A 12,160-nucleotide genomic window follows, 5' to 3' on the forward strand; every position below is an offset into this window, starting at 1 on the left:
ATGCTTATCAAGCTATGATAGCATTTCCAAATGAGTAGCTTAGTCATAATAAATGAATTTTTAACCAATTTGGTCTCGTATTTATATCCCTATACTTCTGAATCGAAACTAAACCGCTATACAAAGAAGAGCACTGCCTTCTGTATGTCCACAGGTGTTCTGTTGTAAACGCGGTGCGCTTAGTCTTTATTCAAGGCAGCGAAGGGAATATCCAAAGGGTTATGATGTCCACAGCTGTCACGCGGTGCGCATAGTTCTTTATCTAGACCTATGTACCGTTATCATATCTAAAGTTCCTCATAAAAGGGATTATCTATACTGTTTTTATACCACCCTCTCAACAAATACATCAGTAAACAAAAATCACTCTGTTCATTTACAATGTTATTTATTATAATGTATTGTAGTGTACCGGTACATTGTTTTTGCATTATCTTTCATTATTGGAGGGAAATAAAGCGACATTGGCGTGGTATCAGCGTTTTCACCGTAGCGTTTTCGCCGGAAAATGATAAATAATTGAAAGATACGGTAAAATTCACGAGGAATTGCTTTTGTTGTTGTTGTTGTTTTTAGATAAAAGGATATACACTGTATCATACGCTTTGGATATTCCCTTCGCCGTCTAGAATAAAGACTAAGCGCTGTGGACATCATAACCTTTGGATATTCCCTTCGCTGCCTTGAATAAAGACTAAGCGCACCGCGTTTACAACAGAACACCTGTGAACATACCATAGAGCTGCATTTTACAGCTCTATGGAACATACAGAAGACAGTGCTCTTCTTTGTATGGTGGTTAGTTTCGATTCAGAAGTATATAGTCCATGGGCCAAGACCCGAAAAATAGGTTGTTGGTACCATCTGAGGTGGCACAACCTTTTTGGTGTCATTTTGTTTGTCGGGCATAGATATGCTTATCAAGCTATGATAGCATTTCCAAATGAGTAGCTTAGTCATAATAAATGAATTTTTAACCAATTTGGTCTCGTATTTATATCCCTATACTTCTGAATCGAAACTAAACCGCTATACAAAGAAGAGCACTGCCTTCTGTATGTCCACAGGTGTTCTGTTGTAAACGCGGTGCGCTTAGTCTTTATTCAAGGCAGCGAAGGGAATATCCAAAGGGTTATGATGTCCACAGCTGTCACGCGGTGCGCATAGTTCTTTATCTAGACCTATGTACCGTTATCATATCTAAAGTTCCTCATAAAAGGGATTATCTATACTGTTTTTATACCACCCTCTCAACAAATACATCAGTAAACAAAAATCACTCTGTTCATTTACAATGTTATTTATTATAATGTATTGTAGTGTACCGGTACATTGTTTTTGCATTATCTTTCATTATTGGAGGGAAATAAAGCGACATTGGCGTAGTATCAGCGTTTTCACCGTAGCGTTTTCGCCGGAAAATGATAAATAATTGAAAGATACGGTAAAATTCACGAGGAATTGCTTTTGTTGTTGTTGTTGTTTTTAGATAAAAGGATATACACTGTATCATACGCTTTGGATATTCCCTTCGCCGTCTAGAATAAAGACTAAGCGCTGGGGACATCATAACCTTTGGATATTACCTTCGCTGCCTTGAATAAAGACTAAGCGCACCGCGTTTACAACAGAACACCTGTGAACATACCATAGAGCTGCATTTTACAGCTCTATGGAACATACAGAAGACAGTGCTCTTCTTTGTATGGCGGTTAGTTTCGATTCAGAAGTATATAGTCCATGGGCCAAGACCCGAAAAATAGGTTGTTGGTACCATCTGAGGTGGCACAACCTTTTTGGTGTCATTTTGTTTGTCGGGCATAGATATGCTTATCAAGCTATGATAGCATTTCCAAACGAGTAGCTTAGTCATAATAAATGAATTTTTAACCAATTTGGTCTCGTATTTATATCCCTATACTTCTGAATCGAAACTAAACCGCTATACAAAGAAGAGCACTGCCTTCTGTATGTCCACAGGTGTTCTGTTGTAAACGCGGTGCGCTTAGTCTTTATTCAAGGCAGCGAAGGGAATATCCAAAGGGTTATGATGTCCACAGCTGTCACGCGGTGCGCTTAGTTCTTTATCTAGACCAATGTACCGTTATCATATCTAAAGTTCCTCATAAAAGGGATTATCTATACTGTTTTATACTACCCTATCAACAAATACATCAGTTTTAAACAAAAATCACTCTGTTCATTTACAATATCATTCATTATAATGTATCGTAGTGTACCGGTATATTGTTTTTGCATTATCTTATATTGTTGGAGGGAAATAAAGCGACATTGGCGTGGTATCAGCGTTTTCACCGTAGCGTTTTCACCGGAAAATGATAAATGATTGAAAAATACGGTAAAATTCACTAAGAATTGTTTTTGTTGTTGTTGTTGCTTTTAGATAAAAGGATATACACTGTATCATACGCTTTGGATATTCCCTTCGCCGTCTAGAATAAAGACTAAGCGCTGTGGACATCGTAACCTTTGGATATTCCCTTCGCTGCCTTGAATAAAGACTAAGCGCACCGCGTTTACAACAGAACACCTGTGAACATACCATAGAGCTGCATTTTACAGCTCTATGGAACATACAGAAGACAGTGCTCTTCTTTGTATGGCGGTTAGTTTCGATTCAGAAGTATAGGGATATAATAACGAGACCAAATTGGTTAAAAATTCATTTACTATGACTAAGCTACTCATTTGGAAATGCTATCATAGCTTGATAAGTATATCTATGCCCGATAAACAAAATGACACCAAAAAGGTTTTGCCACCTCAGATGGTACCAATATCTGGCCTGGCCCATGGACTAATAGGGATATAACAACGAGACCAAATTGGTTAAAAATTCATTTACTATGACTAAGCTACTCATTTGGAAATGCTATCATAGCTTGATAAGCATATCTATGCCCGACAAACAAAATGCCACCAAAAAGGTTGTGCCACCTCAGATGGTACCAATATCTGGCCTGGCCCATGGACTATACGGGCTGGTCAAAATATATTGTACAATTCAGCGATTCATAAGCATACGGATCACGTAATATGGGAAAACATATTCTCATATTACTTTATACGCTCTTTTAACATTTTCGTGACAGCATATGCCAAAATACCATGTCAATCGAGGAAATTATTTCAACGCAGTAATAATGGAATATTAAGTTTTAGTATTCTATGCAGACCTTAAAATCAAATGACTGACAATATATTCAGAGTTTGGTAGTAAAACGGATTAAGTGTCACTTTTGATCATTTTAAAGGGGATGGCTAGTAACTGATCAGTGGGAATGCTGGGGGATGATTGTTCCAATCCTTGTGGGATTTATTTAAGAGTACATTATATATCTATTGTGTGAAAATTATTTGCTTCAAAATGGTCTCATATTCAAGTAATGTGTAGTTTGATGGTTCCAGGCTAGCATGCCTGTACAGTGACGGGGCATTAAACTGCACATTACTTGAATATGAGACCGTTCTGAAGCAAATAATTTTCACACAACAATAGATATGTAATGTACTCTTAAATGAATCCCACAAGAATTGGAACAATCATCCCCAGCATTCCCACTGATTCCAACTGATCAGTTACTAGCCATCCCCTTTAAAGTAAGTCCATTAGGCAGAGCAAACTGAAACCTTTCCACCCGATACCTAACTTGTGACATAATAAAGAATAGTCTTAAAGTTACGATAAAAAAAGTCCTACAGTTTCTGATTATTGTCTTTGCTTTTTAGTAGCTTTAATCTCAAATATCTCAAAGAAACAAGCATGAAGTTAAGTCGTTTTGCGATCAAACTCTTCACTTAGGTGAACACACTGTGAAATGCGAATCAGGAAGCGGTGTTGGATGCTCTCCAGGTGCAACAGCTGCTTTGTGCTGGTTGCGATGCTGAAGTTGACAGCATGTGTTCTTAAAGTACAAATGTATTTTTTTCTACTAAACCCACATAACATGACACACAGACAGAGACCTTTGTTGTCAACGAATACACAGTACGCTGCATAACCTCAAAAGTTGAACGTGCTATTTCGGGAAGGTTATTGAATCTCTTTAGGCCTCCTTTGTCTCCAGATTTTATTATTATCGCTAAAAAGATTTACAAACTCTTAATTCCTTCCTGATAACCATGTAGATACTCTGCAATCGCACGATCACGTAATCTACGACAATTTTTCTTAAAATAGGACCTTATAATTATAACACTGTTACACATCATAGCAGCCGTTTGCATCAATCTTCGCGGAAACTAGATTTAAATTCAACAAGTTTACTCTTTGAGTATAGTGGTACGTAACGTATACTGATGAGTTTTAATATTACTAAATATGTTTTCACAACCACATTGTGGGAAAATTTATGGACTGTGTGATTCACTTTCTGTCCTGACAGCAGGTATATGCCCTAATGGTTCATCGCATCTACAAATCCCGTAGAAGTTTGTACGTTTGTGGTAGCGAAAATGTCATGCGTAGTGGTAGCCACTGTTCCATCGGAGAACCGAAGACAAACGATAAAATGCTTTACAAGTATACCTGCTATATACAAGTATGATAGACCCTACCAGATATACATTTATGAGTATGGTGCAAGAATCGTAAACTGAAGCGATAACAAAGATAGTGATGTCATGTCATTCAAACCAATAAGAATCATGCAGTTATCAAGACGCCGTTCGATGCGTAAGACCTATGTCGTCATTTATTAACAACACGTGATAATTTCTTAACGTTAATGCTGCCAATGCTTGTTAAGCCTTTACGTATTACTCACTGCATATAATTATATTGTTATTATGATTACTAAAATCATCATTGGAGGACTCGTCATCATCAACTTTGACGTTAACACTGTCGTCATCAAAATCTGCTGGACTCTGGTACGAGTAAGTGAAATTTTTTCCGCCGATCAAACTGCCTTTTTTTCTATACATGTACTTCGAAATATATCATAGTTATATCAAACCAAGTCAGGTCAAATCAAACATGTCCAAACCTAATATCGGAGCAGTAGTCGTCATATGCCATCCCGTAGACGATGATGTCGTCACAAATGTCGATGGCGGCTAGCATGGTAAACCAGCCCGTGGACAACCACGTGTTCGCCTGTTGTCTGTGTGGGGATAGATAAAGTGAATTTTTAGCGTGTGGTGAATGGAGAACGAGCCATAGAAAGATATACAGACTATGACGAAGAAGAAGATTCATTGTAATGAGTCTGGAAGCACTTTGTGAAGTCTTAAAAAAAGCTTATCCTTTTTCTGATGTATAGGACGGAAGTTTTGTAAAGCGCACAGAGATTGTATAATACATGACTGTGGGGGATGCGTTATATAAATGCAAATTATTAATAGCTACGTTCAGATGGTGATCCTTAACCTCAAGGATAAGCTATATGGGGCGCCAAGTGTCGCATGGTCGATTTCGTTACGAATACGAGTAAATAATTATTCGTCGACAAAATGACTGATTTCGTAACGAAATCGACCGTGCGACACTGGCGCCCCATAGACCTTATCGTCGAAGTTAGTTTATCCTCTAGGTTACTGATCACCGTGTAAACGTAACTAATATAATCACCAAGTTCACCGTCACCAAACGTTGCTCTATTTCCCTCTGAGTTTTAGTGTCATTCCAGATATTATTATGCTCCCTGCGTCATGATTTTAATCTTTAAGTCTCCACCTGGTTTAACATGCTAGCCCTTCACTTTTTTTCACTTTATAGTCTATGAGAGTAGTGAGGAAGGCCCTGTAATCGTTTAAATAAAAACTAATTACGAAAAAAATATCATTCTCACTGGTAAGAATTGAGTAGCGAAACAAAATCGATATCATGGCTGAGAAGTATGTGGTTGACATCCCCCACGAAAGTGTCGTGACGCGATTCATGTAACGGCAAAAAGTACGTTACGTCACAGGTCAATCAGGCTGACTTTGAGAGACCACTATCAGTGCCGAGGTGGCAGTTTGTAACGTGCTTTCGACACCTTCATTTGGTTAGTACGTGTGCAAATATAGGATGATCCCATAACGTTACATTGCCAGTCATCATAATCGGTGAACGATTCCTTTGAGAAAGGTGTTCCCGACACATCTTTTTTTCAAGATTTCACAAAATTTATGCGAATGATTGCTAATAAATAGGGGTGAATATTCATTAGTGGAACTTGCTGATATACAAACTCACCTAAACCTTTCGCAAATCGTCACGAAAATATTTTTAGCGAATGACGATTTAATGATTTCCCATCAAAACTTGTAAATATTTATGTTGAAACATTACTTCTGTAAATATTGCAACGCTTCAAAACTGTAAGTAATTATACAGTGGAAACTCGATATAACGAGATGGTTGGGACCGAGTCATTTTCCTCGTTATAGCCGATATCTCGTTATATCAGTAGGCATAAAAGAAGGTATAAAATAAATACATTAATTTGCACATGTGGGACTACCCATCATATTTCAATCAATACTGATAACTTGATATTGAATGTGAGGGAATTACTCACCTTTATGAGTAAGAAGATGTTTTGGCCAAGGAAATTCAATATCAAGAATGTACATGTTTCTTATTAATTGTAGATGTTTGAATTTGTAAATTTATATAGCTTGCGATTGTATCAAGATCGTTTGTGGATTGGTATGTGGTTATCGTATGGGTGTGTGTTGTGTGGAAAGCTTGAATATGGTCTGCATAATGCTGTGTGTGTATGTGACACATTCTGTACATTACGACTGCGTGTGTGTGAAAACGGGGAATTCCCTAAGTAGAAGACCAATCACAGCATCAGATTGCCTCACACCTGCTAAACGTCATGATGATGTCATGTATACATATGGCCGTCCCACCACATTTTCTGCATGTATCAGTGTGCGTGCACACACACACTTCACACGTACAACATGCAGTGCTAGCTGGAGTGCACTGAAGAAAATGATTATGTGTGTACAAGACAGTTTTTGGCGCATCAAGCCTTACAATCTCGGAAGATGATAGCACAGGCGAAGTAAAGCTTTACCGAAGGCATTTTGCTTTACCTCGCTATAGCAGGTTTGATTTACTATGTTTTCCTTTGTTTGGAAGTCAAAAAATTTCTCTCGTTATAGCAGTTATTTCGTTATAGCCGATCTCGCTATAAGAGTAGCATTTTACATAGACTTGTGTGGAAGGAAATTTGGGACCGAGAAAATTTCCTCGTTATAACCGATATCTCGTTATAGCAGTGTTCGTTATACCGAGTTTCCCCTGTATCATGATTGTATTGTGAAAGGACTAGCCTCGACTAACCTGGTTGCTATCCCTGGCTCTTTTTTTTTTTTTTTTTTTTACCAACAATAATTTTCTTTTACTTTTGACTATTTTGTGATTTATTTTTTTTTTAACGGTGCTGTTGTGTGGTATATTTCATTTCATTTCATTTCATTTCATACATTATTTGCTTATGGGGATGGATGTCAAATTCTGTTTCAATTTTATGCAACACTGCATACTATAGAGAGATACGAAATTTCGAAGAGAATAATATACCTGCTCACACCAGTCTCCTTTCGAAAGACTCTCTCTGCGTAGTGCATCTGGTCTGAGCTAAATCCGTAGAAGTTGACCTTAGGGTAGAGATGAGCCAGAAGGACTGCATACCTGTACTCACGATCCTGTAGCCTCCGTACATTCACCTGTTGCATGACATATACACAATAGCTATAGTATAGCATACTTATATTATTATACCAATATTATTAGATATTTGTATCACGAATCTTTTCGAGGTGAATAGATTTTATGCATCACACACAGTACAGTACTGGAATGAAATAGATTTGGCCACATCCAGCAACTAATGAGAAACTGAGATTCACATGACATAGCTCTGCCAAACGACTATCATGAGCCGCTTAGATTCGTGCGAAATCTTGTAAAATGCACCACGACGGCACTCATGGAGATTCACTGTTTGTATATCAAATATGTCTCATTTGATGAATCTCCGATTGTGATTGGGTAAAGAATCTAAAAGTGCAGTTATAGTTTTCGCTATACTGCCCGGCAGTCAGCTATAGCGGTTTTTCAATATGCGCGTAAGATTTGTTGCGCATTGTGAAATCATACTTTCTGTTATTTCTCTGACCAGTGGGACGACAACTTCATTTCTTTGTCTTAATTTAGCATAGATATCTCAATTAAGTGGGATGTGGTATATAAAACAAATATCGACTTCTTCGTTACGGGTCACAATTAAAACTATTTGCCATCGGTGATTTCTCGACAGTGATAGTTTTATAACCTTGCACCTCAAAGCGATATTTTGTATACCCGGTACTATTACCCTGTTCATCCAGTTAATGAGTAGGTACTCGCTGCGGGTGTCGTTGTCCTGCAGCAGCTCTTTTCTCGCATTGTCCGTCTTCTCAAACGCCCTGGCTAGGTTCACGTGGGCGATCGACCGCACCGTGGTCTTCGAGCCGACGTCGCGCTCGAAGCCACGAACGGGAGCGCTGTTCATGCGGAAGACGCACTCGGCGGAGTCGATCTCGTGCCCGGCGTCGGTCTTTAGGAGGTGGCCCGAACTGGAGACGACGGCACACGAACTGCAAGACAGACGGAGAGGCTGAGGAATGAGAAGAGAACATGCAGATCGTTTTACTTCATCTCAATCAGAGTTAAACAATTCAAACGAGCTGTATCTCAAAATCAAATTTACTCTCTCAAGAAACAATAATGCTATCATTAGTACTTAAAGGGATCGTATAGTTTTGGTTGAGACCTAATTTCAGGTTTCTAACATTTTTTTTTTGGTGAGAAACCGAGAAACCTCTATTGAAATACGAAAGAGCGTGTAATTCCACGAGGAATTCAACGTTTATTTGATGAAAATTGGTTTTGAAATGGCTGAGATATCCAAAACAGAGCGATTCTAGTAAAGTGTGGGACCCACACTTTATTACGATCGCTTTCTTTTACTTTGTTTTTGGATGTTTCAGTCATTCCAAACCCGATTTTCATTGAATAAACTTTGAATTCCTCCTAAAATGGTATGCACTGTACTATTTCGTAAGTGTTTTCTTGGTATCTTGCAAAAAGTTAAAAGCCCAATTCTTATCTCCACCAATACTGTACCATCCCTTTAACATCGTGCTAGCGACAGAAATGCGATACTGCTGCAACAACGATGAAAGTTATGTTATTTCTTGCCGCAATTTTATCATAATTATAATAACAATGATGAGGACGATGGTGACGGCAATTATAGTAATGATGAAATAAAAATGATAATGATGATAATAGTGACGGCGATTGCTATACTGGTAAATGTTTACGATTATAATTGTATCAACAACTATGGCAATAAGTAACAGGAATAGGAAAAGGACAAGAAAGTATATACTCAAAGAAGGAAGAAAGATGGGGAAAGGGTGCATAACACTAATCATACTGCATTAATTCCTCCGATACAAACTCATTACGATGAAATCGGAATGAAAACAGCATTGATATCTTCTGAATCTTCAATCAACAGTCAGAACCGAAAAAAATGCTAGGTTCACATTTTGGGGTTATGACAGTTTGGTCAAAAGTTGATCATCAGGACGCGTAAAGTGAGCGTATTTTATTAGTATACTGTTATCAAGAGCAGCAACACGTTTTGTTTAAATTTTGTGAATATATATATATATGTTAATATGTATATATATATATATATATATATATATATATATATATATATACATATTTACATATACATAATAATACAGAGTCAGGTGATATTGTGAGAGATTCTTACCTGGCCAGACAGAATATTCATGTACCCCTCATGTTGCTTGTGCTGCACGGGGCGAAATTCTTGCCAATGGTCGCTGAAATTTTGACCAGCCACGGGAACCACACTCCTTGGGGTCCATTTGGACAGAAACCTCTTACGATTGATTCGCTGAGCTACAGTACTTGTCGGTGCGGTGAGGCGATCCTGTCGGTGGATGAAGGCTACGTAGACCAGCGAAATGACGACAGAGTATGCTACCGTGGCAGCGAGGTACCGGATTGGGCGCTGAAGATTGGTGAAAATTACGAAAGTATTTTATTCGCGGCTTTAATTTAATTCATTTCAATTCAGTTCAATTCAATTCAATTCAATTCAATTCAATTCATTTAATTTAATTTCAATTGAATTGAATTGAATTCAATTCAATTCAATTCAATTCAATTCAATTCAATTCAATTCAATTCAATTCAATTCAATTCAATTCAATTCAATTATTCACTAAGCCAGTTCGGAGCTTAGCTTATATGCACGAGTGTGAGTAAAAATGACCTTTCTTTTCAGTAAAAGGTTAGGCACTTTTCTAAGCGATAAAAGAAAGCTTGCCCCGGGGATTGCCCGACGTAACAATTGGAATTCATCAGTCATGTTCTAACAATGGATGAACTTGAGTACACCAGATGACCAGAATGGTCCATATCATTATTAACACCTGGGAAAGCGGCCATTTAATTATTTTGCATTGAATGTGTAGGCCTATATTCATAATCAATGACAATCTTTTTCCATTGATATTGCCAAATACCAATTATGCTGTCAGGTGGATGTCCTGGCAGGCACCTTTTTTTAAGGAGAACATCAATAATCATACATCACAAATGCTTATTCTATCTCAGTGAATTTAAAAAACAAAACAAAACATGCCTGTTGGTACAAATTACTTTCTTTGTTTTCTACTCATGCTTAAAGTGGAATTCTAGACTGACTTATTCAATATAAAGTAACAATCCTTCTATACCAAATCATTGCAGTGAAAATGTATACACAATGACAATTTACATACATTGAAGGAGGCATAGCACCGAGACAGTCATTTATTTTACTATTACACACAGGAATTTTGTACAATCAAGTCTAGAAATCATGTTCTGATTCAGCAATGTTTGTAAATGTGGTTAATTCATTGTTTCCTTGATTTACGAAATGCGACATAGTTACATTTGCCTGAATTTGCAGACTTGTTATTTTTTTATATACGCAATTGCTGATTTTCCAATTCAAGTTCAAGTTCAAGTTTATTTAACCAATTCATTAAACATTTGACATTTTACAAAAGGATACAGCATTAAGAATAATGAATGGATAATGAATGTGCTTTAATTACACAATATAAGATCTTAATGTTTTCATCTAGAATAAAACAGAACTCGGAGGATGATCTATGTACGTGTAAATCATTGATATATAAAAGGAATAAATGTGGACCAACTAATAAGCATTGAGGTACACCAAAAGTAATAATTCTTTTCGGGGCAGTTAGTAAGTGTTTGAATCCAGTGCATTGCTCACAGTTTATAAAAAGGACCGAATTCGAAAACTTTTCTTTTTTTTTTCACGAAAAACGTTCTTTTTTTATCGTAAAGTCTAGAAAAACAATCTTGTATGAGCTACGGTGTCAAATACTTTGGACAAGCCGATATACCCACTAAACTTAATGATCTTCAAATGCATCAACAATCTTATCAACGAACTCGAGAAGTGTCATTGAGATTGAGAGTCCTTTGCGAAATCCATATAGGTATACTGGTTAATTTATGGCAGGGTCTATATCATTTTCCCCCGGAAGATATATACACGTACTACAACATATATTTGCAGTAATAGTTTGAAATAAGAAATGACAATACTAATATTGACCAGCAATTACTCATTATTGATTTGTCACCCTGTAAATATAGGAGTGACTTTCGTTATCCCAAGCTATTAGAAATGTTGGTGTTGGCTTTATTCTGAAGTGGTAGCTGCAGGCGGTATATTTTATTATCACTTGTATTTTTTATGGTTAAAAAGACAAACAAGACTTGTGTATAGGCTTGTATGTCGTAGTAATCTAGTCATAGACATGATAGAGGCAATAGTATAGCGGCAATCAGTGTGAAGATTGAATTATGCAACACAGCATTAATATAACATGCACACGTACATAGCATCACCAAGAAAAGGAGGTAATGTTGTGAGTTGCGTTTGAAACCAGAAAATGAAAAGAAGCTTAAAAAAAAAAGAGAATTGACAGAATAAGACAAAATGTATAAGGAAAATATCTATATAACTACCTACCATCTTTGCAATGATTCAATGGTTGGCTGGGAGCACACAAAAGGATTTAA

At 37.2% G+C, this 12,160-nt stretch overlaps 1 protein-coding gene across 1 annotated transcript in view; it reads right to left on the reverse strand.

Moving 5' to 3' along the window:
- Positions 1-12,160, reverse strand: part of LOC139716977 (alpha-N-acetyl-neuraminyl-2,3-beta-galactosyl-1,3-N-acetyl-galactosaminide alpha-2,6-sialyltransferase-like) — a 35,474-nt gene that overhangs the window by 10,848 nt on the left and 12,466 nt on the right. Inside the window, exons 2-5 of the mRNA XM_071628497.1 lie at positions 9,798-10,061; positions 8,343-8,624; positions 7,547-7,692; positions 5,010-5,126 (exon numbers count right to left, since the gene is read on the reverse strand). Coding sequence (XP_071484598.1) covers positions 5,010-5,126; positions 7,547-7,692; positions 8,343-8,624; positions 9,798-10,061 — 809 coding nt within the window. The remainder of the gene's footprint in view (positions 1-5,009; positions 5,127-7,546; positions 7,693-8,342; positions 8,625-9,797; positions 10,062-12,160) is intronic.

The sequence above is a fragment of the Diadema antillarum genome, unplaced genomic scaffold (assembly GCF_040938485.1).
Source record: "Diadema antillarum isolate AM-2024a unplaced genomic scaffold, OU_Dant_1.0 scf00000071, whole genome shotgun sequence".
NCBI lineage: Eukaryota > Metazoa > Echinodermata > Echinoidea > Diadematoida > Diadematidae > Diadema > Diadema antillarum.